This window comes from Plecotus auritus, assembly GCF_963455305.1.
Source record: "Plecotus auritus genome assembly, chromosome: 1".
Lineage (NCBI taxonomy): Eukaryota > Metazoa > Chordata > Mammalia > Chiroptera > Vespertilionidae > Plecotus > Plecotus auritus.
In genome coordinates this window covers 4,134,477-4,161,199 of record NC_137770.1, presented here as the reverse complement: position 1 = coordinate 4,161,199, position 26,723 = coordinate 4,134,477, and the positions used below count along the sequence as shown (strand labels likewise).

At 60.1% G+C, this 26,723-nt stretch overlaps 1 protein-coding gene across 1 annotated transcript in view; it reads left to right on the top strand.

Moving 5' to 3' along the window:
* Window positions 1–26,723, top strand: part of TDRD9 (tudor domain containing 9) — a gene marked incomplete at its 5' end in the record, with an annotated part of 54,060 nt that overhangs the window by 8,852 nt on the left and 18,485 nt on the right. The window contains 19 exons of the mRNA XM_080672692.1: window positions 1,210–1,316; window positions 7,122–7,219; window positions 8,428–8,649; window positions 9,005–9,127; window positions 10,157–10,237; window positions 12,362–12,526; window positions 13,083–13,186; window positions 16,566–16,630; window positions 17,305–17,359; window positions 17,493–17,577; window positions 18,597–18,654; window positions 19,875–19,979; window positions 22,017–22,114; window positions 22,512–22,643; window positions 23,556–23,721; window positions 23,787–23,850; window positions 23,925–23,988; window positions 24,385–24,429; window positions 24,956–25,009. Coding sequence (XP_080528818.1) covers window positions 1,210–1,316; window positions 7,122–7,219; window positions 8,428–8,649; window positions 9,005–9,127; window positions 10,157–10,237; window positions 12,362–12,526; window positions 13,083–13,186; window positions 16,566–16,630; window positions 17,305–17,359; window positions 17,493–17,577; window positions 18,597–18,654; window positions 19,875–19,979; window positions 22,017–22,114; window positions 22,512–22,643; window positions 23,556–23,721; window positions 23,787–23,850; window positions 23,925–23,988; window positions 24,385–24,429; window positions 24,956–25,009 — 1,891 coding nt within the window. The remainder of the gene's footprint in view (window positions 1–1,209; window positions 1,317–7,121; window positions 7,220–8,427; window positions 8,650–9,004; window positions 9,128–10,156; window positions 10,238–12,361; window positions 12,527–13,082; window positions 13,187–16,565; window positions 16,631–17,304; window positions 17,360–17,492; window positions 17,578–18,596; window positions 18,655–19,874; window positions 19,980–22,016; window positions 22,115–22,511; window positions 22,644–23,555; window positions 23,722–23,786; window positions 23,851–23,924; window positions 23,989–24,384; window positions 24,430–24,955; window positions 25,010–26,723) is intronic.

Genomic DNA, 26,723 nt, shown 5'->3' with positions numbered 1-26,723 from the left:
CCACACGGCCAGGGCTGTTTGGGACATTTGTGTCTATTAGTATGAGTATGGCCTCAGATGGCATTCTTTAAAAAAATGATACAGGTTGCCGAAACCGGTTTGGCTCAGTGGATAGAGCATCGGCCTGCGGACTGAAAGGTCCCAGGTTCGATTCTGATCAAGGGCATGTACCTTGGTTGCGGGCACGTCCCCAGTAGGGGGTGTGCAGGAGGCAGCTGATCGATGTTTCTCTCTCATCGATGTTTCTAACTCTCTATCCCTCTCCCTTCCTCTCTGTAAAAAAATCAATAAAATATATTTTAAAAAAATGATACAGGTTAAGTAAGAGCATGCCACAGGTTAGCGTGTCCCTCTGCTGGGCTTCCCCCCCCCGACCCCCCACCCCCCCGCTTCTAACTCTCACAGGTGTGATGAGAAGGCACCCGCCTCCCTGGAGCCCTAGGCCCTGCCTGTCACCAATGAGGGGCCTGCAGATCTGGATGTCTCCTCGCTTGGGAGGACGCTTCAGGCTGTGCCTCCGGCTCTGAGACGGCCTCCCGGGTGCTGGGACGGGCAACACTCGCTGAAAGGACCGAAGCCTCCGTGCCTCCTGTCCCCACGTGCTCTGCAGAAGGCGCGGAGGGGACAGGTGTTGGCTGCAGAGCTGTGCGTTCTAACAGACACGGCAGGCGGCTCGCCCTCAGAGGGAATGTCAGACCCATTACCACCCTCCCTATAATCTGAGTATTTGCCAATTTGAAGGATGAGAAAATGGTTTCGCATCACTTTAATTTGCATCTGCTTGGTAAATGACTACGAATTTAAGTGTATTTTTACTTTTTTGTTGTTGTGAATCCTCACTGAGGATATTTTTGCATTGATTTTTAGGGAGAGTGGAAGAGAGAGGGAAAGACAGAAACAACAGTGTAAGAGAGACACATTGATTGGTTGCCTCCTGCATGCGCCCCGACCAGGGCCTGGCCTTGGGCCAGGGAGGAGCCTGCAACCAAGCTTGGTATGTGCCCTTGACTGGAATCAAACCTTGGGACCCTTTGGTCCGCAGGCGGATGCTCTATCCACTGAGCCATACCAGCCAGGGCTCCCTTTACTTGTTTATCGACCATTTGCATTTCTTCTGTGACTTGATGAAGAGTGGTCAAGCATTCCTCGGCGCAGTGTGAGTCCAGGGCTTTTTGGAAACAGTGTGCTGAGTTTTGATGTTCTCTGCAGGTCACTTGGCCAGAAGAGTGGGGAACTGGAGTATATTAACAAGTACAGACAGCTCGAAGCACAGGAGTTCGACATGCATGGCAGTGACCACCCAGCCCGCGCGCCAGGTAACCGGCATCGTTCACTGTTACAAAATAGGAAGTGTGAGCTGTCCACTCGCTAAAACGTTAACTTTTTTTTTTTAATTGAATTTTTGGGATGATGGTTAATAAAATTCTATAGGTTTCAGTGTACAATTCCATAACACATCACCTGCATAATGTATGGTGTGTTTACCATCCCAAGTCAGGTCTCTTAAAACATTAAATTCTTAAAAGTCTAAGAAATGTAGCCTTTTGGTCAATAAAGAATCCATGCTGCTTGCTAATTTGGGATTTTGGGGACTAAAGTGTACATTTTTTTCTTTTAAATATAGATCCTAAAGAGTCTGTTCTTTGAAAGACTAATAACATTATCTTACTATTAATTAGAAACTTACTTAAAATTGTTAATAGTTTAAGAAAAATAAACATTAAGACAGAAACCTAAACAGAGGGTAAACTGGTAGCGTAGAAGGTGCAGGTCCTTCCTAGCACCCTCCCCAAGGACAGGCCGCTCTGCTCCGAGTTTGGGTGGAGCGACTTTCTGTAGCAGCAGGCGCAGGTCCCAGCGGGCCGCCGGCTTCCCAGGCTGGCCACCTGGACTTCCTGCAGGGCAGCGGCGAGGGTCCTCTGTGCTCCTCTCCCAGGCTGGCCACCCGGACTTCCTGCAGGGCAGCGGCGAGGGTCCTCTGTGCTCCTCTCCCAGGCTGGCCACCCGGACTTCCCGCAGGGCAGCGGCGAGGGTCCTCTGTGCTCCTCTCCCAGGCTGGCCACCCAGACTTCCCGCAGGGCAGCGGCGAGGGTCCTCTGTGCTCCTCTCGGCGGCGTGCGGCCTCCAGCTTAGGACAGAGGCCGGGGAGAGCAATAGTTCCTCTTCCTCAGTAGCCTGTAAAGGTCAGAAACAGTCCGCTCACACAGCACGTCCCTTCGTCCTGCGGGCTTAGCGGGGCTTCTTGACTCCTCGCTGGTACCCACCCTCAGTTCCGGAGGGTCGGAGCCGTTGTCTGCCCACTGCTCCCGTCGCTTTGTAGTTCCCGTTTCTGTCACTTGACGCACGTTGCTGTCTCATTGTTGGCTTTCACCTTTGCCTCCCCCCATTCTGGCGTGGCAGACTGGCCGGTGCCCCCTCCTGGTCTCCCCCCTTTGGTTCTTGAAGAGGATGTCTGTGGGCTTGGTTCAGCCTCTTCACTGCCCTCGGGGGTGGTGGTCCGGCACCCAGTACGTTGGTGCCAGAAGTGGTAGCTCTAAGTGCGCGTGCCCTTCCACCAGTTCCTGCGTCTCTAAGGGCAGTGCCAGCTGTGCGCGTGAGAACGGTGATTGCACCGCTGCTTCTCTGGGAAGCCATGACGCCGCCTAGCCGTCCGAGGGCGGGCGGGGACCTGATGGGGAGGGCGTGCAGCTGCAGCAGCAGCAGGGAGCCAGCAGGCTGCTGTGAGACCCGTCGTGTGGGTGTCCGTTTGGGGGAGTGCGTGGGGTCCAGGTGATGCGCTGGCTACACCTAGGTCCACTGGCCCTGGACACACCCCCAGTGCCCTGGGCCCGGAGCCCCGTGCATGCGGCCTGCGGGGTCGCCCCTGGGGAAGAAGCCTGCGACTCCAACGTTTGCCCTGTGACCTTGATTTGGACTCCCGTTGGAACGGCTGTCACTGGCCTGAGACCCCAGCTCAGGTCAGAAACCCTTGTCTGAGGACCCATAGAGCTGCCTTCAGATTTGCCTCCGAAAGCACAGCTGTGCAGCCGCAGGCGAAGGGGCAGCCTCTGCAGGGCGGCCAGGCCGTCGCCTAGCGCCGTGGTCGGCAAACTCATTAGTCAACAGAGCGGCAACAGAGCGAGCCGCAGTTTGCCGACCACTGGCCCAGCGGGTTCCCGCCACAGTCCCTGGCGTGTGCCGTGTCCATGCTGCCGGGGTGCCAAGGACAGAAGAAAACAGCAGCGCCCTGGGTAGGCATGGAACCCAGACCTTCTGGGGTGTGGGCCAATGCTCTAACCACTGAGCCACCGGCAGGGCACTAAATGAAGATCTAAAAAAGGTGCACTATTTTTTAAATGAGGTTTAACAGCATTTTCTAACTGTGAGCCTGGCTTCAGACCGGCTCCTCTCCCAGGGTTTCTGCTTTGACATGGCAGGTTCTCCTCGTCCTGGGTGTGTCCTTCGTTCTGGGGAAGGGCCGCCGTGCTGCGGCCTTTGAACTTGGGTCCTCGAGTGCTTGTGGCTCTTCCGGCGTGAAGGGCTGGCCTCTGCTGAGTAGTCAGGGCGGGCAGGGTAGCAGGTGTCATACCGGTTAGTGATGCTGTCGTTAGTGACAGCCCTGGAGTGAACGGTGTTCCCGCGCTCACAACTCCGTGGCGCCCCGCCCCGTATCAGAACCGAAAGGGGAACATTCTAGTTGTTGAATTTTGTGTTCAGAATGCCCTCCCACACTGGGAGAAAGGGACATGCAGATCCTTATTTGAAGATTTAATTTCGTGCTTAAATGAGCACCGCAGGAGGTAAACTCACTCTCTAGTGTAGTGTCTGGATTTTAAGGTGAGAAACGTTAATATGTTCTCCAGGTAAAGCCACCCCACCCTCTCGCCACTCGACTTCCTGGAAGGGGGACTTTGTGAACAGAAACCAGCGTGGCTTCTGGTTTCCAGACCTTTCCAGTCGATGTAAAATATTTTAATGTTGATTACCTAGGGCAGTGGTTGGCAAACTGCGGCTCGCGAGCCACGGTTTGCCGCTCTGTTGACTAATGAGTTTGCCGACCACTGCCTTAGGGAAAAACACTTAAAAAAACATTTTAATAATGTACTAATGTCTTTAACCTGAAGTCAAAACTTCTGGGTAAGGGTAATGCCTATGCAGTGGTCAGCAAACTCAGTCAACAGAGCGGCAAACTGCGGCTCGTGAGCCGCATGTGGCTCGTGAGCCGCAGTTTGCTGACCACTGACCTAGGGTAAAGAGACAACAGGAAACCGAACAGCCCTGGGTGAGGTTGGGGTACTTCTCATGTCACGTGGGGACTGCACTTGGCTGTGTGGAGTTTGTGATTTGCCTTAACGTATCCATTGTCCTTTCCTTGAGAGCGTAGCGGCGTTCCCTGCCAGCTGCCTTTGGCTTGCTGCTGGCGCCCAGTGAGAGACCACAGCGCGAACACCCTCTGCCCCTGCCCTCCCCCTGCCCCTGCCCTCCCTGTGCCCCTGCCCTCCCTCTGCCCTCCCCCTGCCCTCCCCCTGCCCCTGCCCTCCCCCTGCCCTCCCCCTGCCCCTGCCCTCCCCCTGCCCTCCCCCTGTCCTCCCCCTGCCCTCCCCCTTCCCCTGCCCTCCCCCTGCCCCTGCCCTCCCTCTGGTGCTGGACGGGAGGCAGGCCTGACCTGGGCTGGCTCTGCTTCAGCCACTGACCTGACAATGGCAGCTTGCCTCTGTGTTCCGTGCAGGGGGCGGGCCGGGTGTAGACAGTTGGATAGAGCTTCTGTCTGTTTGTTTGTTTGGAGTTTGTGTTTTGAAAATTCTGTCTTTGATGCCTGCAGCCAGGGGTGTACATCCCGTCAGTGCTGTCAGGGGCGGCCGCGGGGCCCCGGGGCCCCGGGCTCAGGGCTCAGCAGGACAGCTGCGGCCTTGTCAGCGTCTCTCCCCTTCAGAGCCCCTCCCTGTGCTCCTTACTGCTCCTCTGTCTTCCACACTTGCCTGCATATCCCTCCTGCAGCAGAGGCCGGCCCAGCAGCCCTCCCCTCCGTCGTCCTCACTCGGGCCCCGTGGATCTCATCCTTCCACATGTTGTGTGGAAAAGGCCTGTTCGTGATCGAGACGCCTCGAGCATCAAGAAGGTGTTTCCCTGTTGAATAAACATCGTGTCCTGCTTGCATTTGTGGGCGGGCCTAGATACCCAGCCCGGAGACCCAGCGTGCGTTCAGAGTTCCAGACAATTGAATGACATGTGAGTTAGCAAGTGTTCAACGTGGCGTTGGCTTTAAAAGGACTCTTGTTGTTGTTAATCCTCACTGAGGATGTTTCCCCAGTGGTTTTTAGAGGGAGGGGGATTGACACAGAGAGAGAAACATTGAGGTCAGACACATTGATTGGTTGCCTCCTGCATGTGCCTCAAACGGGGGCCAGGGATCGAGTGCAACCAAGATACATGCCCTTGACTGGACTTGAACTCGGGCCCCTTCAGTTCGCAGCCAACGCTCTAACCATTGAGCAACTGGCCAGGGCCGCTTTAAGGACTCTTTAGCTGAGAGTGCTCTGGTGGGGGTGGGGGGCACCCGGGGAGGGGCTCACCAGCTGGGAGGACAGGAAGGCAGCACTGATGTGTCTCAGCTGAGAGGAGCTGTGGAGGGAAGTGAGGTGAGGCTGAGGATTGGAAAGCTGTCGGTAGGAGGCAGCGGGCAGCCCTGAACCAGTGCCTCTGCTGGCCCAGAAGAAGCTCCTTTGGCTCTGAGAGATTTGACAGCTCTGCCTCTGCTCCTTTCAAGTTCAGAGCAAGTGCCCCACCGGGATTCACATACAGGCAAAGGGCCACACCCACCATCTGTTACTAGAGCAGCGATAAGCCGTATGCACGGGAGAGCACGGGAGAACTTGTGCACGCGTCGGACGGAGGGGCCCGGGAAGGTGGAGGGAGGGACGCTGGGGCAGAGGACGGGGCTCGAGGACGGAGGGGACCGGGAAGGTGGAGGGAGGGACGCTGGGGCAGAGGATGGGGCTGGAGGAGAGGCCGGCGAGCCGGGCAGACGTCTGGGGCGGGACGGCGCTCTGGCTGAGACTTGGGAGAGACAGGGAGGCCGCAGAGTTGAATTTGGAAGTAAAATTATTCCCAGTAAGAGTTCATATGCCATGAATTTTAACGTCAGTGTGTCAGGTGGGGTGCAGAGGTTCGGAGTTACAGGAGGAGCTCCCAGGAGCGCGGTGAGGGGGCTGGGCGCCCGTCATGTGTCTTTCCCAGCGGAGGGCGCCCCTCCCTGGTGCTGTACCTCCCAGCTACCAGCTGTGTTAATAGCAAGCAGCGAACTGAAGCACTTACCAGTGTGTGTTCTGTGGACGTTTCTATGAGCTTTGTTCTGTGCGCTCCCCTTTGATTGAGCCCCATTTCCCAGCAACGAGCACCGTGCCTGCAGGTCTCCTGTCTCTGAAGGGAGAGCTGAGCCCCTCTCAGATGTGCGACGCGGAGCGGGGACTAGGGAACTTGTGAATTACCCTCAGTGTGAGCCTGTATAGAGCATGCGTGTGCGTGTGTGTGTGTGCGCGCGCGTGTGCGTGTGTATGTGTGTGTGTGCGTGCGCGCGTGTGTATAAATGTGTATGTGCAGATTAGAAATAACATTGCGTTGTTTGCCTTGTCTTTTTTTTTAAAATATATTTTATTGATATTTCACAGAGAGGAAGGGAGAGGAATAGAGAGTTAGAAACATTGATGAGAGAGAAACATCGATCAGCTGCCTCCTGCACACCTCCCACTGAGGATGTGCCTGCAACCAAGGTACATGCCCTTGACCGGAATCGAACCCGGGACCCTTCAGTTCACAGGCCGAGGCTCTATCCACTGAGCCAAACAAGTTTCGGCTTGTCTTTTTTTTTAATCCTCACCCGAGGATACTTTTCCATCTATTTTTAGCGAGAGTGGAAGAGAGAGGGAAAGACAGAAACATCGGTGTGAGGGAAACACATCGGTTGGTTGCCTCCTGCCCGTGCCCTGACCAGGAGCCTGCAACCGGAGTACATGCCCGTGGTCAGAATCGAACCCGGGACTCTGGTCCGCAGGCCAGCGCTCTACCTGCTGAGCAAACCGGCTGGGGCTGCCTTTCTCTTTCCAGGTAAGAAACAGCCTTGTATTCATTTTGTCTGAATCCAGGTCCACGGCCCCCTTTGGCTAAGTCAAGCAATGTCACGTGCATCCCAGAGACAACGTATAAATACCCCGATTTGCCTATAAATCGGTGCAAGGAAGAGGTAAGAGTCTTGTTGTTGTGATGTGATTTTTGCGGTGTGAACAGGTGCCGGCCCAACCCTTTTGGTGGACAGTCTGAGTGTGGAGGGGCAGGCGAGTGCCCGCGTGCGCGGCTCTGAGCAGAGGGCGCAGCAGGGGTGTTGGCGTGGCCACGGCGAGCGCCGGGCGGGCCTTCCTGGGCTGTGCTTCGTTTGCTCGGCGTCCGCGCTGGTCTCCCACGTGGCTGCTGCCCCGTCTTCCTCTGAAGCAGCGTGAGCGGACGGCGCCACCAGGAGGGCAGCTCACTGCCTCTCACGCCGTGTGTGCCGGGGAGCAGCGGCCACAGGGAAACGGACGGCCAAGGGCCAGGTGGAGTTTTACTTTTGCTTTAGATGGAGGCACACGCGTTGATGGAGTTGACACACTTTGCTGGGTGTTAGAGGGCAGTATTCACACTGAGAGGTGCTCCCTGACCCCAGCACTGGCTTACAGAAGCCCAGGTGGCGTGGGGCCTGGGTGGGGGGGGACTATGCCCGTGGCCCCTGTAAGTGGGCAGTGGAAGCTGTTTAAACAGGTGTCTGTAAGGTTTTAAGTGGACTTTTCAAGCCACTTGGATGTAGTAACAGCTATGTTTCCATGTTTTTCTTCCTAGACTTTCATGTTTCTCAGTAGAATACTTAAAAACTTCAGAATAATTGAAATTTAGACTTAGCAAGAGCTGTAGAAACCCAGTTTGGTGTTTCGTTCTTCTAGATCAGTGGTCGGCAAACTCATTAGTCAGCGGAGCCAAATATCAACAGGACAACGATTGAAATTTCTTTTGAGAGCCAAATTTTTTAAACTTAAACTTTTTCTAACGCCACTTCTTCAAAATAGACTCGCCCAGGCCATGGTATTTTGTGGAAGAGCCACACTCAAGGGGCCAAAGAGCTGCATATGGCTCGCGAGCCACAGTTTGCCGACCACTGTTCTAGATGAAGAAGTTGAGAAGTAGAGGGGAAGTTGGCCCGGTTTCTGCAGAAGCAGTTGCTGGTTGTGGAGGACACGCTGGCTGAAATGTAGCAAACTTCAGCCTTCTTGCTCCTTGATGATGCCCAGGTGGTTATTCAGTAACTTAAAGGTGGAAGGACGGTCACCCCGAAAGCTTTCTCAAGAGAAACGTTGGTCCTCAGGTAATCTCATGTCCTTGTTCACTCTGCGGGAATGCTGAAAGACCTTTTTTCACTCGCAGGTCATTTCTTTGATAGAAAGTAACTCTGTGGTGATCATTCACGGCGCCACGGGCAGCGGTAAGAGCACGCAGCTGCCGCAGTACATCTTGGACCACTACATCCAGCGCGGCGCCTACTGCCACATCGCCGTCACCCAGCCGCGCAAGATCGGGGCCAGCAGCATGGCCCGCTGGATCAGCAGGGAGCGCGCCTGGACGCTGGGCGGCCTGGTGGGCTACCAGGTGGGTGGAGCCGCAAGGACTGTGTGAACTGACGTCCGACCTGACGTTTTCCTGCTGGGATTAAAACGAGCCCAGTTGCTCATGAGTAGCACTGTGGCATAATTTAAAAAACAGTGGAACTCTGAATTCCTTGAAAATAACTTGAGCTTTTTTCCAGTTTAATAGGGAAAAAACCTCTGACTTAGGCTTTTACGCTCTTACCTTTTCATTATATTCTTGTACGTAGATGTTCTCATACATAATGGTCTTAATGTAAAAGTGATGTAACCCCCTGATAAAACGGATGTTTTGGAGTTAAATGCAGCCACTTAAACCTGAACACTTGCCCCTCTTTCCTTTCCTTCCCCCCATCTAGGTGGGGCTGGAGAAGGTGGCCACGGAGGACACCAGGCTAATTTACATGACGACCGGGGTCCTGCTGCAGAAGGTCGTCAGCGCCAAGAGCCTGGTGGCCTTCACGCACATCTTCATCGACGAGGTGCGTGCACTGCCCTCGCTGTGCTCCGCTGGGTCTCGGCTCACGGCTCACAGCTCACGGCTCACGGAGCCGGTGCGGCGGCCTGACGCCTGTGCAGGGGGCCATGGGCCAGCCCGGAGGCCGGGGGAGGCGGGGTTGGGTCGGAACTCGCAGTGCGGGGCTGAGGGCCCTGCGCACCTCAGAGGAGAGGCCCGCGGGGCTTCGGTGAGGAGCAGCTTCCTGTTTCTCACGTGGGAGACGGTGAAGTGCGGAGGCCGTGCTCTGGGGTCTGGGGCGTCATGAGGGCTGCCCAGGCGTTGGTAGGTTCCCAGCCATCCTCTGTGAGCGTGACTTGGTCAGCGGCTGCTGATCTGTCCTCGGTGCTCCTTCCCCACGTGCACCGCGGGCTCGGAGGGCGCTGCGCGGGGAGAGACTGGCTTCTGCACGAGCAGCTGCGCGCTCCAGTCGGCAGAGAAATGTCTCAGCAGCTTCCCACTGTCCACTTGTGTGTGGAGGCGTCCTGACTTAAGCCCCGGGTCCTGTCCCTTTGCTGTCAGCTGGTGCTGGGGTGGGGCAGGCCGGGGTGGCTCCGGCCCTCCGATCGGCTCGGCCAGGAAAGCCTCTGCGTGAGGAGGGCCACGAAGCAGCCGCGCCCCAGCGCTCTGCAGCTCTCCCGGCCGCGCGGCTTCTTCAGGGCCAGCCTCCTGTCGCCGGTCCTACAGTGCCCGAGCCACAGCACATGTCCCGTCGGGCAGGGCACTGCTGCCCCGGCCGCTGCCGCTCTGCACTCACCGCTGAGCAGCCGTTCACTTGTGACCTGCGGAGGCGTGGACGTGGCCCGTGGTTCTCCAAGCTGGGGCCAGGGGGGGTTGGCTGTAACAGTGGTCTGGGCACTGTTGGCATTGAGTGGGCCGGGCCAGGGTTGCTAAACATCACTCCACCCCAATGCCCGTGGGCTCCCTCCTAGCCGGGACGGACCCAGCAGTGCCGCTGGCTCCCTGCCGGCCCCGCCCTGTCACTCAGCGCCGGTGCTGCCTGCGTCTGTTGCAGGTGCACGAGCGAACCGAGGAAATGGACTTCCTGCTGCTGGTGGTCCGCAAGCTTCTAAGAGCCAATTCCTGTTTTGTGAAGGTAAACTGACTTCAGGAGGAACAGCGAGACGTGGGACTGAGACTGACGGTAGCTTCGCTTCTCTTTGTTTTGTCAGCAGCAGGGACCCTCACGGGCCTGCCGTGCAGTGCTCCGGGCTGGCTAGCAGGGAGGGCTGCTCTGAGGGCATGGGGTCGGCCCTGGGCGTTGTGTCGCCTGAGGTGGTAACGCTCAGCCTGGAGGGGAGGACCCGAGAGTGGCTGGCGGATGAAACGCGGGTGGTGGAGCCCGCTTTCGTGGGGAAGCACTGCGTGGACAGGCGTGTGCACGCGGCTGCAGTCGCTGTTTTGAAAACAGCACCGGAGCGCACGGGAGTCTGCCCGGTCCGATGCACCACGTCCTAGAGACACACGTGATGCGGCACCCGAAGTCCCTGGGGGTCAGTGCTGTTCACCCTCCTGAACAGAAGGGAGGCCAAGCTCTCGCTGAAGGCAGCGGGTGGGGAGGGGGAGGGTGGCGGGGGTGCTTAATCATTATGCCCTAGACCAGGGCTGCCGTGCTGCCGGCCAGAGGCCTTGGGGGCCCCTTGAGAGCGGGGGGTGGGGTGGGGTGGGTGCAGAGCGGGGCTCTGTCATTGACGAGGGCTGCGACGGGCCCCCTGCCGTGGAGACAGGCGCCTCGGAGTCGGCCATGCTGGTCTTCGGGTGCTTCAGCCACTCGCTTAGCGGGACGGCTCCTCTCCCCCCACCCGAGGGGCCTCAGCCGGAGGCGTTCTCTGCACCGCGGGCTCAGGGAGGGTGGAGCTCGGAACCCACATTTGCAGCGCCTTGTCTTACGCTTGAGGTGACTGAACGCATGAGAAGGTTGGCCGTTGCTTTCCCTCTGGAGTTGTAACATAAAGGTGACGTTAAAGAGGGTTAGACCAACGGGAGCATTTCTTGATTGTCGTTTCCGTGACGTTTTTTGCTCTAAGGTAGTTGATTTTGTTTTAGTTTTCAGTTTTCAGTAGTCACGGGAGTCAGTGCCGGGGTCTTTACAGGTCACCGCCCCGCTGCCCGGCGGCAGGAGCCCTGCCTGCTGTGGGCGCAGGAGCTGGCCGTCAGTTCCCCAGCACCCTGGTTTATTTGAACACGGGAGCAGAGCGTTTTCAGATGTGGGGCCGCGATAGGGTGTGTGCAGCTGGGCCAAGAGTAGAATTCAAGTGCCAGAAGGTTTTGCAGTCAGTTTTTGAAACTTGAAAATTCCTTTCTTATTACTTTTTAAAAGGAGAGACCAGGTGCCGGAGCGCCGGCAGGCGGCCTTCCCACTACCTGTGGGGCCACTGGCTCCGGCCCTCGCCGGCCCCGGACCCTGCTGCTGCTGGCCGACCACGCAGACCAGCTGGGACGGGAGGGGTCTGAAGGCGGGGGGGGGGAGGAGGGGGGCAAGGGGCGCACAGGAGGCGGGGCCGGGGCAGCGCTGCCTGCACCTGGAGCCCAGGTCAGATTTGGCCTCAGGTTGGCACCCCAGGGGCTTCTGGGAGCTTCCTCTCCGCCCTGGGCCACGTCCTCCCAGTGCGTTCTGCTCTGTGTGGTTTTACCGTTTGTGTGGAGCGTCAGAGCGGGGAGCTCAGGTCTCCTGCTCCCCCAGCAGCCGTACCGAACGCCTGTGTTTGCCTTCCTGCTGAGCTGTGCGCGGCAGACTCCTGATGCCGGGCGACGGGTGAGGGCGCGGACCTTCGTGGGGAGCCGCGGGCCGCGCCGGCCTTCCTTGCCGTTGTGTGAGGACGTCACCAACGCACGCTTCCCTTGGGCAGAACAGTCCTGTGTCCGCAGGAGAGGGCGGCTCCCTGGTCGCCGCCCCCTGCGCCCGGCCATCCCGCCGTCCTCGCGGCTGCTGCACCTCCTCCTGGAGCGCCTCCTCCAGTCCCTTCCATTTCCAGTTGTTTCTGATGCAGAGGTTCCTTCTGGGGAGACGGTGCAGCGTCACTGGGACCCCGTAGCTCCTCACTCGATAGGTGTTTGAGGAGAAGAGGGAAAGCTGGCAGCCATCGCCTCCCACGAGAGGTCGAGTCCGCGCTGTTGGCGTCTCGGAAGGCGTGAAGCAGCGGCCCTGGGTGCGGACTCCCTCCAGGCCGCCCGCTCTCACTCTGCCCCCGTGTCCGCCCGCCCGCCCGCCCGCCCACAGGTCATCCTGATGTCGGCCACCATCAACTGCAGGGAGTTCGCTGACTACTTTGCGGTTCCTGTTCAGAACAAGATGAACCCTGCCTACGTGTTCGAGGTGGCCGGGCAGCCCCACTCCATCGAGGAGTTCTATCTCGGCGACCTGGAGCACGTGCCGCACGGCAGGGTACGCGGGCGCTGGTCCTCTGGGGGGTTCTCTCCGGGGAGTGGAGGGGAGGTCAGTCAGAGCGTAATGTCACCTCGTGGGGACTGCGCGATGGTGAGGGCAATCAGCAGGACTGGGCTCCGCCTCCCTTTAGTGCACCGCTCACTGAGGTCTGGTGGCAGTGACCCCTGACCCCTGACGAGGCAGCCGTTGGCGCGTGGACTGGGTGTTGCCTTGCCTCGGGACTTGTGGTTTTAGGGCGAGGTGCCATGTTGGGGCTCCTGGTGGTGACCAGGCAACTCTGGGGTCACAACTCCTGGCCCCATAGGTGTTTGGAGACACTGATTCTGTGTCTTCAAAGTCGGTTCCCTGCCAGACACGTGGCTGTGATGCCTGGACTCTGCCCCACCTTGACCTTGCTCTCAGGCGGGGAGGGCATCTGGTGACACTTGGTGCTCTGACGCTGGCTACAAACGCATGCCTCGCCTCTGGGGTCTAGGTCACAGTGCCGGCCTGAAGGGGGAGCCGCAGTCCAGCCCGACGCCCTCTGACCCCCTTGGTTTCCTCCTGCTTCCAGCTCTCCCCCCACGTCCTGGAGGAGCCAGTGATAACCAAGGACATGTACGAGGTCGCCATCTCCCTGATTCAGATGTTCGATGACACGGACATGAAGGAGAGCGGGTAGGAGGCCTCGGCTGCAGCCTCTGCGGGGGGGCGGGGGGGGGCCTCAGGGCGGGGCACTCAGCTGGAAGCTTTTGTGTGGCTGTCAGGGTTTAACGCAGAGACTCTGTCAGCAGTCACTCTACCTAGTTAGAGACGAGCTTAGCATCTTGTCAAGTTCACTGGCAGTTTCCCCTTGGAGTTTCCCCCAGATGTTGCCCAGAGAGTCTGCTGGGAGCCCTGGCCGGTAGCTCAGTTGGTTAAAGTGTTGTTCTGGCGCACGAAGGTTTCAGGTTTGACCCCGGTCAGGGCACGTTCAAGAATCAACCAGTGGCCGGCTGGCGGGGCTCAGTGGTCGGCCTAGGAACCAGGAGGCCATGGTTTGATTCCCAGTCAGGGCACGTGCCCAGGTTGTGGGATCCATCCCCAGTGTGGGGTGTGGAGAAGGCAGCTGATCAAGGATCCTCTCTCATCACTGATGTTTCTATCTTTTCCTCCCTCTCTGAAATCAATAAATACATATATTTTTTAAAAAAGAATCAACCAACCAATGTGTAAGTAGAACAACAAATCTCCCTCTCCCTCTCCCCCTTCCTCTCTCTAAAATCATTAAATAATTTTTTTAAAAAACGTCTGTTGGTAGCCCTGGCTGGGTAGCTTAGTTTTGATTTAGCTAAAAATGTCTTTATTTCATTCTCATTCTTGGAATAGTTGGGTTAGATGTAGAAGTTGGGTTGCCGTTTAATTCTCTCCGTACTCCCACTTTCCCTGAATCGTTATTTAACTTCATCGGGATGTAACTTACATGCATCGAATGCGCTCATTTTCATTGCTCTTCCTGTGCTTGGTGGTCTTGTCTCGTCATCATCTCATGACGTGAGTCGCCTTTGGTCTGCCTGTTCCTGCAGGGAAGCCTGCTTCCTGGTCGGGCTGACGTGCAACCGTGGCGCCCCTGGGGCAGCGCTGGCTGGAGCTGGGGCTCCCTTCACGCCGCCTCCTGCCCCGTTGGACTCGCGGAGTCTGAGCCTGGGCGACGCTGCCGACAGCCTTTCCTCTGGTGGCCTCGTCCTGCCAGCGGCAGCCTCCTGCCCACTGTGCTGGTTTCCCACTCGTTCTCATCCACTCCCTGAGCTCCCTCTGTGGAGAGGAGCTTCCCTCTCACCACCGCCTTCTCTGCCTCTCCTCCCTCTCTCCTGGTGTCACAATGGACTCGGGTCCCCCTTTCAATAGACTCCATTTTCAGAGCAGCTTTAGGTTCACAGCGAATTGGAACCGAAAGCACAGGAAGTCTTCCTAGTCCCATGCGGCCCCCCTTGGCCAGCTTCTCACATGGAGGCTGTCACCCACGCCCTGGGTCACACTCGGGGGCTCTGGGCGCCGTGCGTCATGTGGGTGTGACAAGTGTATAATGACACGTCTGCCACTGTGATGTCGACAGTCGTTTCACTGGGCGGAAAACCCTGGGCTCTGCCTGCTCGTCCCAGCCCCGTAACCCCTGGCAACCATTGCCTATTTTATTTTGTTTATTTTGTCCTTGAGGATGTGCTTATTGATTTTAGAGGGAGGAGAAGGGAGAAAGAGAAAGAGAAATGCTGATGTGTGAGAGACATCGATCTATTGCTTTCCCATCTGGGGGACCTGAAACCCAGGTACGTCCCCTGACCGGGCACGGGAACCCACACCTTTCAGTTTGCGGGAGGGTGATCCAGTCAACTGAGCCGCCCTGGCCAGGGCCCATGGGTCACCGTATTGTCACCGCAGTCTCGTCTAGTTGGAGTGCTAGAGCGTGCAGCCTCTTCAGGCCGCTGCTCCCACTTGGGCGTGTGCATTTCAGGTTCCCCCACGTCTTCCGGGGGGCAGCCCGTGTCTGGTTCTTGCTGAGTAACCGTCACGGTCTGCCGGGCCACAGCTCGTGTATTCGTCCCTCCTGAGGACTCGTGCTGGCTTCCGAGTGTGGGTGACTGTGAGCAAAGCTGCTCTGCGCACCCAAGTGCAGGTTCATGTTGGGACCCGAGTTTTCAGCTTCTTTGGGCAAATGCCCAGGAGCACAGCCCGATTGTGGTGAGTGCGCACTTGTGTAGGAACCTGTCCGACTCTCCCAGTGGCGCACCGTTGGCGTTCCCGCCGGCAGTGAGCGGGCGTTCCCGCCGGCAGTGAGCGGGCGTTCCCACCGGCAGTGAGCGGGCGTTCCCACCGGCAGTGAGCGGGCGTTCCCACCGGCAGTGAGCGGGCGTTCCCACCGGCAGTGAGCGGGCGTTCCCACCGGCAGTGAGCGGGCGTTCCCACCGGCAGTGAGCGGGCGTTCCCACCGGCAGTGAGCGGGCGTCCCGTTGCTCCTGCCCCGCAGCCCTTGGCGGTGCCGTGCCCGGGCCGTGCCGTTCGGTCAGTGTGCAGTGGGTCGCATGCTCCGATTCACAATGCTGGCGACGTGGCCGGAGCATCTTTTCACGTGTGCTTGTCCTCCGTACACCTTCGCTGAGGGGGTGTCTGTCCGGGTCTCTGGCCCACTTCTCAGCGCGTCGTTTCCTAGCGGTTGCACTGGAGGGGTTGTGTACGCGTTTCGGGAACAGCCCTTTAGGGGCCTTGGCGGCGGTTTTCGCTCAGTCGGTGCCTGGTCTTCTCATTCTCTTGAGACTTAGGTTTGTTTAAGTGTCCAAGTTAATCACAGTCACTTTTCCTTTTTGATGGTCAGTTGTCCAAAATTAGACCGCGGGGCCTTTGTAAGCTGGCTGCGTGCCGTTTGCCACGTGGCATTTCCTTGCTTTGGGTACCAGCTGCAGATCGGGGATCAGTGCTGTGATCTTTTCAAAGCCCCAGGCTTGGCACGGAGCGGCTGCCAGGTCTGCAGGGCAGGGTTCTCACTGCACACCAAGTCATGCAGGGGCAGGGGCTGGGTGGGGGGCGGCAAGGGGGTGGTTTGAGATCTTGTCCTGTAAAAGGGCTTCCTAACGACAGTTTGGACTCTAACTTAGAGTTTATCTTAAAGATACCTTTGTTGGTTTTAGAGCGAGAAAGGGAGGAAGGGGGGGGAGAGAGAGAGAGAGAGGAACACCGATGTTGTTGTTCCACATCGTGACGCCCTCATTGGTTGACTCTTGTCCGGATCGAATGGGTAACTTGGGCGCATCGGAATGACCCGCTAACCAGCTGAGCTGCCGGCCAGGGCGTGGAGTTCGTTTTCAGTGTTGTGGGTTTGGGGGTGGATCACAGTAAATTCCAGGGAAAACTTGACAGGGAGTGTGGAGGGAGTGAGGGGAGCCTGCGGCCTCGGGGCTCCTCCTGGGGACCTCGCATTTCCTGGTGTAGAGAACGTTACACGTGTGGTTGGGCGAGGCTGTCGGCATCGGGCGCTGCAGGGCTGTCCTCGGTGGTTAACGTGCGCACCTCACCTTTTTAACAGGAACAAGGCCTGGGCGGGCGCCCAGCTCGCGTGGGAGCGGGGCAGTGTGCTGGTGTTTCTGCCAGGTGAGTGCCAGCTTTCGGGCCGGGACTGCAGCGCCAGGAGAGGTGTCCTCTCTGTCTCGCTTCCTCTTAAATGTTTTCAAAAAATAGAGTTTAGAGAGAGAGGAAGGGAGAGGAGACAGAATCAGCAAGGCTGAGAGAGAATCAGTGATTGGCTGCCTCCTGCACGCCCCCCACTGGGGGTCGAGCCCACAACCCAGGCATGTGCCCCGACTTGGAATTGAACTGTGACCTCTTCGTCCATGGGGTGATGCTCAACCGCTGAGCCACCCTGGCCAGGCCTTCTTCGCTATTTTAATGTTAATAATACTTTAGAGTGATAACGTTTAATACTTTTTAACCACTACTTCGTGGCTGTGAAATTTCTCATGCTCGTTGTAGGAAATCAGGGAATGAGCGGGGGGAGAAGCGTAGCTGCTTCCCGCGCAGCCGTCCGGCAGCGCTGCTGGGGCTACGGGTGGTGGGGGGGAGGGGGTCCAGGTGTTTTCATCTGTATTTCCAGCGTCTGGACTCGGTGCTGTTGTGCGTCTCCGCTTGTTGCTCTTACACGCTCAGGTGGGGGGACAGAAGGCGCTGCAGTGAATGGGGCGGGCCTTTGAAAGAGGTGTGCTCTTCCCGGAAAGGGTCTGCAGCAGTAAACACACGTCTTTTTCTTTGCCTCCCCCTCTGCTTCCCAGGTCTGAGTGAAATAAACTATATGCACGAACTCCTCACAAACATGATCCAGAAAAGGTGTGTTAACGATGCCGCTAGTCCTCATAAGCACTGGCCGGCTTCTGCCTTAATGATGGACCGAGCGCAGTGTGCGGTCAGCCACTGGTGTGCGGCCCTGTCACCTGTGCTCATGGCCGTGTCCGTCCCCCAGGCTGCAGGTCTACCCCCTGCACTCGAGCGTGACCCTGGAGGAGCAGAACAACGTGTTCCTGAGCCCGGTGCCCGGCTACAGAAAGGTGGGCGCGTGGGGCCCTGTGCTGGGCGTCGGGCGAGGCAGTCCGCCAGACACGGGTGCCTGGTGAGCCGGCCTGCGCGTCTTGTCTGGCTTTGGCCAGTTCGCCAGGGTGCCGCTTCCTCTGTCACGTCTCAGAGCGCAGACCGCCTGGTGTCCCTGGCACTGCCCAGGCGGCGGTGGCGAGCGCCCTCCTGGCTCCTTCCGTTGCAGCCTGTGCCTGAGCGGGGGGGGGGGGGGGGGGGAGAGCGGGGGATGGGGGGGTGCCAGCAGAGCTGCTCGGGGGGTGGGGCCGGGCCTCAGTCAGCCTCCAGGGCAGGGGACTCGCTGGCATCCCAGGGCCACTGCTGCGCAGCCCTCCCACCTGTCCGGTGTCCCCTGGGCGCGGCTTTGCCCCTGACAGTGACCCCCTGGGGAGGAGCAGGTGCTGCGCTGAGGCGTAGGGTTCAGAACGTGGGACGGCCGGTGGCGTGGGTCCCACCTGCAGCGGTGTGATGAGCAAACCCCTGCCCCAAGACGGCGCAGCATCGCTTGGCGGTCCCGTCAGTAACGGCCGTGGCAGAGTGGTCAGGAAGGCGAGTTAGGGCGACAGGTGCCGCTCTTACAGGGGTGCCTCCGGCCACGCAGGCGGGTGTCCCGCAGAGGGCGCCGCACCATGACACAGCCGCTCCCTGACCTGGCTCTGCCGCGGGCCGGAGCTTTCACCGCCTGCTCGGCTAACTCAGGGTCTGCCCACAGCCGTGAGGGGGGTGCCATTGTCTCCATTTTATTCGTGGGAAAAGCGGGCAGAGCCGGCCCGGCCCGAGTCCCGCCCTGTGGAACGGAGCTGTTGGCCTCCCCCGACACTGAGCCTCCTCCCCAGCCCAGGCCCTTGGTCAAGTGTGACGTGGATAAGGGAGGGACAGGGTGCCTTTCAGAAAGCGGAGCCCAGTATCGGGCGAAGCTCGTAGATGCTGGTTGAGTGTGAGCTTGGAGATTCCCTGGACGGTAAGAGCGCTGGGCTCCTTTCTTGCTGTTCGGCAGATCATTCTGTCCACCAACATCGCGGAGAGCTCCGTCACCGTGCCTGACGTCAAGTACGGTGAGACACTGCTCGCGCCTGGGCGGGGGGGGGGGGGGGGGGGTGGTGGTGGTGGTGCGTGGGGGCTCTGAGGAGGCCTGGGAGCAGCGACCGCGGAGAGAGGAGATTCTGGCCCAGGACGGCCCGGGGAGCAGCAGGAAGGCGTGGGGTCAGGACAGACGGATGGGGGTGGGGGCGGGGGGAGGCCTGGGAAGAGCAGAACACGGGTCTCTGTTCTCAGGAGACACTGAGGGTGTGTGGGGGGGGGCGGGGACGGGAGGCCGGCCGGCAGCACCCTGGCGCAGCAGGAGCAGAGGCGCAGATGAGATGAGATGAGAGAGCTCGCGCCCTGCCAGGAGGCCCCGCGGGTTTCTCTGAGTGACAGGGTTGGAATAGAGGGCGCGGGCGTACCCCTGGCCTTGGGTAGGCGGCGGGGAGGACAGCGGGGCCGCGAGGAGCTCTGGTGGCCTCCGCATCCTCGGCCCAGAGGCCCGGCCTCAGTGAGGGAGGAGGGAGAGGGCGCCAGAGGCTTGAGGGCAGCCATCAAACAAGATGGAGCGCTCGGGGGTCTCTGTGGGCCCCGCGCAGCCGGTGACCAGGAGGTGAAGGGACCGGCAGCCTGCTGGCCTCTCGGGCCACTTGGCGTGTGCGTGTGGGGACAGCTGTCACTGAGCAGGGCTGGGCCTGGGCACACGGTAGAGCGAAGGCCAAGGGCGCAGGCGCTCGAGGGCGGGGCGGGCAGACTGCGCTTGGCAGAAGGAGCGAGGCCCTAAAGGGACAGGGTGGGGGCGGGTCCTCACGGGGCAGGTGGGCTGAGAGCGACTCTGTGGAGTGGAGGGAAGGGGAAGGAGGAGTGTGGTGGGGCTGGCCCGGAGGATAGGACCAGGCCCCAGGCTCAGTGCCGCCTCGGAGACGGCCCTCAGAGCCGGGACGGGAGGGTCTGCCCCAGGAGTGCAGGGGCTCGGTCACCGGGCACAGTGAGGACACTGCAGCACAGAGGCCGGCAGCTCCATGCCCGCCCCCCCCCCACCCAGCCCCGATTCCAAGCTCTGCCCGGCCCTGACCCCAGCTGGGCTCCTCCTGTGACAGTCGGGCTGCAGGGACCTGTCCTTTCTGCCCAAGACCCGGGTCCTTGGAGGCAGGAGCGACCCGCTGCCCACAGGCCTGCCCCAGCCCTGCCCTCGTGCGCTGCGATCGGCAGTCTCGCTGCCCCGTGCTCACACCCCGTCTTCGCGTGGCAGTTATAGACTTCTGCTTGACGAGAACCCTGGTTTGCGACGAAGACACCAATTACCAGAGTCTGCGCCTGAGCTGGGCCTCCAAGACCAGCTGTAACCAGAGGAAAGGTACGCTGGGCCGCACGCCTCCCACCCTCAGGTCTGCGCTTCCTGTGCGCTCGCTCAGCCCGCCCTCCCGTCACGGGGCCAGCTCAGGCTCTGCCCGAACCCTGGACCCTCGTGTCCGAACCCTGGACCCTCATGTCCGTGGAGTTTGGTGCAGGCTGTGCACACGTGACGGGCAGGTCCGTCCCCCAACGCTGTGGTTTCGCAGAGGATCTGTGAACTTCGGGAAGAGCTCCAGAGCCAGGGGCTGGCTTGGTCAGCTTTTGGGAACCTTCCTCCAACTCTGGCTCTTCCTACACGTCCTTCTGAGCTGGCCGCACGGGCCCACGGTGGCCGGGACGTGCACTCCTCAGGGACCTGCTCGTGGTGTGGCCTGGGGCGCGCTGCGCTTAGCCTTTGTGCGGGGGGCGGGGGGCGGGGGGGCGGCTCCAAGAGGAAAGCTGCTCGTCCAGCGTGGAGAAGGCTCCATTCCTGGCGCCCGCCATGCACAGGCGCAGCTCCGGTGTCCCTCCTTGTCCCCACGCCACCCCGCGAGCAGGGCCGCAGGCTGCCTGGGAGGCCGGGGCCGGGATTGGGGCCCTGTCAGCCAGGCTCTGCCGTGACCCAGCCCGAGGGGCTCAGGGGAAAGGTCAGGTGGTTGGGAAAGGCTTGGGACTGACCGCCGCCTCGCTTTGGAAAGCCTCCTGCCGAGCCGCGTGTCAGGAGGTCTGCTGGCCTCCTGCATCTCTCCAGGGAAGTGCCGCCCCACGGGCCCACCTCCCGACTGAAGCGCGGGTGTTTCTGCGTGGAGCTCGGAGAGGGTTGTCTGACCGGAGGCTCTCCTTGTCGGGACGTGGTGGGCAGGTACTCCCCGGTGCGGGCCCTGTGCCTTCACCTGCACGGCCTAGAGAGAGGTCGGGTCCGGGGGAGGGGCCTCTGGGGTTCTGCGTGCTCTGGTCATCTGTCTTTCCTGCCTCCTGACACTGCCTTGCCTGTGGTTAGTGAGTCTGGACACAAAACGCTTCCTCCTGATGGCTCTTCACCCCCAGGTGTGCAGCTCTCGTACGTGGCCCTTCCACGTGGATTTGAGAGAGAGCGTGTGCACATCCACGGAGGCGCCCGCATCCCAGTCGTTGCTGACCTCCCGCCAGCACGTGTCCTGTTAGTGCAGACCCTGCCCTGCCCGGGCCGCGCGGATGCTCCTGTGCTGGGGGGTCTCGGTGGCCTGCGTTGGCGCTGGGTGCTCACACGCTCAGTGCTGTACGAAGCGCCCTGATCTTGCTCCTCACGTGTCCGGTGGCTTCGCTGATCTCACTGATCGGTCCCAGGAGTTGTTTCTGTTTTGCTTTTTGTCATTACCTCGGGTTTTCTCCTCGAAAGTCTTGTCATTGGCAGATGAGGCGGGGGTGGGCTTGTGGAGTCTGGACTCTCCACCCAACCTCCTGGGACGGGAACTACTGGGGAAGGCTGGGTGCAGGGGGCAGGGCAGACTCCCCGCCGCAGGGTTGCATGCCCTGGGAAGGAGCACCTGCCCGCTGCCCCTGCTGTTTAAAGGCTGGGCACCGATGCAGGCAGCACACCCTCCCCCTCCTTGGGAGAGTTTCCGGTTTGGGGGTACACCCTCAGCAGAACAGCTGCTCGGTGGTGCCCTCCCCCTGCCGCCTGGTCCCGAACTCCACGTGGACTCGCTCGTTCACTACCAGCAGCTGCGGGGGGAGCGCCTCGAGGAGGAGGCAGGACGCGGAGGACCAGGTGGCCGCCTCCCGCATGTGTCTTCCCTTTGGCGAGGCCGTTTTCTGGGGAGCCACGTGCCGCTGGCTCGGTGCCTCTGTAGCTCGCTAGCGCGCAGGAGGCGTGGCCCCTGAATGTGCAGCTTCAGTGCGTGGGGCAGCGGCTGCTGCTTTAGGGACACTGGCCTCACTCCAGGGTCCCCAGGTTGCCCAGGGTTTGGCTGGCCTGTCTGCTAGAGAGACGGGTCCTCTCAGGGGTCAGGGGTCATTCTTAGCGCCTGCTGACGTTGACGGGACTGATGCACGCGGCCTCTGAATGTCTCCCCTGCAGGCCGTGCTGGGCGCGTGTCTAAAGGCTACTGTTACCGCCTGGTGCACAGGGATTTCTGGGACAACGCCATCCCTGACCACGTCATCCCGGAGATGTTGGTAATACGCTGGGGCCAGTAGCCGATGCACTTCCTTAGAGACAGTTTTACGGAACAGTCCAAGTCGGCGGCCGCCAGCCTTTCGGACCTCACGGACCACCGGCTGGCGGCCGCTGCTCCAAGAGATGTGACTTGGATTCCGTAAAACTCCTCGTCTGCAGCACAGTCACCGCTCGCTGCTGAGCGGGGTGCCCTGCAGGCTCCACCCTCATCAGCGAGGCAGTGCGGGCCGGGCGGGCAGTGTGCTCTGCTCCCCTCCCCCTCCTCCCCTTCCTGCTCGCTGTCTTCCGTTCTCTCTGTGTCTTCCCCCTTCTCCCTCTCCCTCCCCCTCCCCGGCCCCCTCCCCCTGGACTCGGCTCAGTCGCAGGACCACACTGAGTGCAGGCTTGTCCTCTCAGCGCTGTCCCTTAGGCAGCACGATCCTGAAGGTGAAGCTGCTGGACATGGGGGAGCCCAGGGCTCTGCTGGCCACGGCCCTGTCCCCTCCGAGCCTCAGCGACATCGAGCGCACCATCCTGCTGCTGAAGGAGGTAGGCCGCGCTGGCGGGAGCGGGCTTCATGCTGCGGCAGCTTTAAGGCGTTTTGTCGTGAATGATCAGCATCGGCTTAAAAAGCCGTGCAGGGACCGAGCCCTGACTCCGATCCCAGACCTGTGTACGTGAGCCTTGTTGGCTGTCTTCAAAACCGCGTGGCTTCCCCTCCCCGCACCCGGCGCCCACTCGCCTCCAGGGCCGGGGAGCTCTGAGAAGCGGAGCGTTGGCCACTGAGCTTCTCACCTCTGTCTTCACGCTGCTGTTAGAGGAACGCCCGCAGGAGGCGAGTTCACCCTGGGAGGGCTGTGCGGTGGTCTGCAGGCTGCGGCCTGAGGCCCGGTTTGGGGGCAGCTGTCTGCTTTCCATGGCCTGCGCACCCCTCTGGCCCTGCCCCTCCACTCTGGCTGCCCCCACTTCCTCCTCCCATGGCTGGAAGCTCTCACTCCACCCCCTCAGCTGTGCTCTTGCCACTGGCACCCTGGGCCTGGGGCCCATGCACCCCATTCCTGTCCTTCGTTGGGGCTCCGCCCTCCAAGCCGGCTAGTGTCTTGCCTTCATCTAACGTCTGCGGGCTTTCTGTGAAACACACTCAGTGGAGCGAAGGCGGTCTTTTCCTGCGCGCAGGTCACATGCTTTGCTGGGGGTGGCCAGCGTGCCACGTGAGTGGGTAGTGCAGTGCAGCCCGCTGCCACGTTGTGAGTTACGCGGGCCGCAGGGGCTGGCCTCGGGCGCCATCACCCTCTCTGAGGTCGCAGGTGTGCTCTGAGCTCCAGGCCGAGCTGTCAGTGTACTGGCAGCACCGTCTCCCGTGGTGGGCACGGTGCCTTTGAGAGCCTCTGTCCACCAGACCTCCCGCCTTGAGGAAATGGTGTCCGTCAGGGCTGGCTCACGCGCTCATCTGTCACCCAGGTGGGCGCGCTGGCCGTCAGCGGGCAGAGAGAGGACGAGAACCCGCACGACGGCGAGCTGACCTTCCTGGGCAGAGTGCTGGCCCAGTTGCCCGTCAACGAGCAGCTCGGCAAGCTCATGGTGCTGGGCCACGTGTTCGGCTGCCTGGACGAGTGCCTCATCATCGGTGAGTGAGGGGCGGCCCGCCCGGCGCCCGCGTGCCCGCCCTGACAGCCTGCTTTCTCTCGCCAGCGGCAGCGCTGTCTCTGAAGAACTTCTTCGCGATGCCCTTCAGGCAGCACCTGGACGGATACAGGTAGGTGACCTTCATATTTGGAACAGCCGCTTGGTTTTGCTGGTACCGGTGACCTTGCGTGTTGTTCGTTGTAGGAACAAGGTGTATTTCTCTGGCAATAGTAAGAGCGACTGCATCGCCCTGGTTGAGGCATTTAAAGTAAGTGCTCTGGCCCGGCCGGCGTGGCTCAGTGGTGGAGCGTCGATCTGTGAACTAGGAGGTCACGGTTCGATCCCCGGTCAGGACACATGCCCAGGTTGCAGGCTCCATCCCCAGTGTGGGGCGTGCAGGAGGCAGCTGATCAACTTGTCTCTCATCACTGATGTTTCTCTCTCTCTCCCTCTCCCTTCCCCTCTCTCTGAAATCGATGAACATACGTTAAAAAAATAAAATGTTGGAGGAAGTGGATGGGGGTGGGAGTCCAGTGTTCTGAAATTGATGGAAAAATTGAATTTGTAAACTTCCTCTGGTCCAACTGGGTCGAAAGTGAACGTGTAGAAGACAGTTTGAGTCGTCAGTGAAGCATTTTGAAACTCGGGCTTCCTTTCCTTTCAGACCTGGCAGTCCTGCCGGCAGAGAGGGGAGCTGCGGCACCCAAAGGTAGGGGCTCCCGGGGTGCTGGGGGCCCGGGGCGCTGCGAGACACGGAGCCTGAGCCTGAGCCAGGCCACTGTACTCCTCTGCTGACGCAGGCCGCGCACAGCCCGGCGGTCCTGCCTGAGCATAATGACCCTCGGAGTGTCGGGAGCCTCTCCCTGGGGTGCTCGGTACCAGTGGGGATGCGCGTGGACGCGGCTCCACTCAGAACCCGAGGCCTGTCCTTGGCTGTTCTTAGATAATGGGCTTAGAAGAACCCGGCCTGCCAGCGCCCACCCCCTCCTGGCCAGGTTTGGTTCTGGGCCGCGAGGCTCAGGCCTGCAGGCAGGTGTGTGTGTGTTTCCACCTGCCGAGCTCAGCTGTGTCCTCCCACTGGCCCAGCTCCCGCTCAGCCCCTTCACAGGCTCAGCCCCTTCACAGGCTCAGCCCCTTCACAGGCTCAGCTGGTGGTTCTCCTCTTGCCTGTACTCCTGCTGGGTGAGCTCCCATCGGCTGCAGTGACACGAGTGCTCTGCTTTATGTGTTTAAAGGATGAACTTGACTGGGGACGGTTAAATTACATCCAAATCAAGAGAATGAGAGAGGTAAGTGGGGGTCCCCAGGGCAGTAACGGGCATCCCAAGAGGCACAGCCTGTTCCAGCCTTCGGAGAGTCAGTGTGTGTTCCACAGCAGCGTGTGTACGTAAGGTCAGGTCTACACTCACGTAACCTGCGCCTCCTTCACGTGTTCGTGTAACACACAGTACAGCTACACATAGTTGTCCTTGTCCTGTCCTCTCAGAGGAGTGGCCCCTCTGTCTCATTCCAGGTGTTGGGTCCCTGTGTCCTCTCTGTTTCTTGATTAGATTGTGTGTTTGGGGGGGGCGGGGGGAGGGAGAGGGGGAGGGTCCCCATGGCCACCCTCGGGTTCAGTGATTGGCTAGAAAGACAGAGCTCAGACCAGCTGTTTGCTATGCGTGTGGCTGGGGGTTCCTACAGCTACAGGATGCAGAATAGAGGCAGCGCAGGTCCCAGGCCCGGGAGGAGCCAGCAGGGACCAGGCGCCAGGCCCCGGCGGCTCCCAGGAGTCGTGGGGCACGATTGGTTCTGCCTGTAGCGCTGTGCTCACCAAGGCCAAGTCCTGCTGCGGTCTTACCGGGGCGGGGTCAGGTGGGCTCGGTGGGCGTGGGTGCCGCGTGGCTGGTCTTAGCGACTTAGCAGCCCCTCCAGAGGTCACCGTGACCGCGTGGCCCGGGTCCTCTGTGCACAGAGGACATGCAGCCTGAAGCGCTGTGTCCAAGGCCTCAGCTAAACAGGCTCCCATGAGGCGGACCGTCCAAGGGCTCCGGTCCGTGAGCAGCCGGCTGTCGGGGACGTGCAAGGTGTGGACACGGAGCCTGCGGAGTCCGGGGCTGTGCCGCCCGGTGCACAGGCGCTCACCTGTTCATTGTTTCCAGAGAACTGACTCTCTGTGTGCTTTTCGTTTTGTTGGTCCTGGCTAGAGGGTATTTTTTCCATTGTTTTTTAGAAAGAGTGGGAGGGAGGGAGGGTGTGGGAGGGGAGAGAGATCCACCACGTGAGAGACACACAACCCGGCGACCAGGGCCGGGATCGAACCTGCAGCCCAGGTACACGCCCTTGATGGGGACACAGACCCGACCCCTCAGTGCCCTGGCGAGGCTCTGACCGCTTGGGGCACCAGCAGCCGGGCTCGGAGGATGCACTCCCGGTTTGAATTGACTGGGTGGGTTTTGGGGGAGGGGGAGGGCTTTAATGGGTTAATTTTTGCTTTCTTGTTAACGCAGCGCCCATGCCGCTGCTTGCTGTTGCTTTCCCAGATGAGTGGTGACCTCCTTAGCACCGGAGTGCCCTGCGGCTGGGCCGCCCGGCCTGGGAGGGCGGGTCCTGGGGGAGCTGCCTGCAGCGCTGGTCTCCCCTGGTCTCCCGATGCAGGAGCTTCAGAAGAGCGCTGGGTTTCCAGGGCGAGGAAGCGGTTTAGAACTTGTATTTTGTTGCTGGCTTCTGAGTTAATTGCTTTTGGCTGAGTGTCTTGCTTAATTTTAAGTTGGTTTTTGATTAGAGAGGTTGCACGTGACTGCAGCCTGGAGGAAGGCGTTCAGAAACCTGGAGACTCAGTGCTGCGTGCGCTGGGCGTGGCCTTCCTGCGGCCCCTGCGGCTCTGTCTGTCCTCCAGTTCCTTCACTTGTGTCTCCAGCGTGTGGTTCGTGTGGTGTTTGCTTTCTGTGACTTACTGAGGCAACTCGGCGGGAACTGCTCTATGATCAGCGCAGAGGCGCCTGGAGCGTGTTCTCGTGAGGG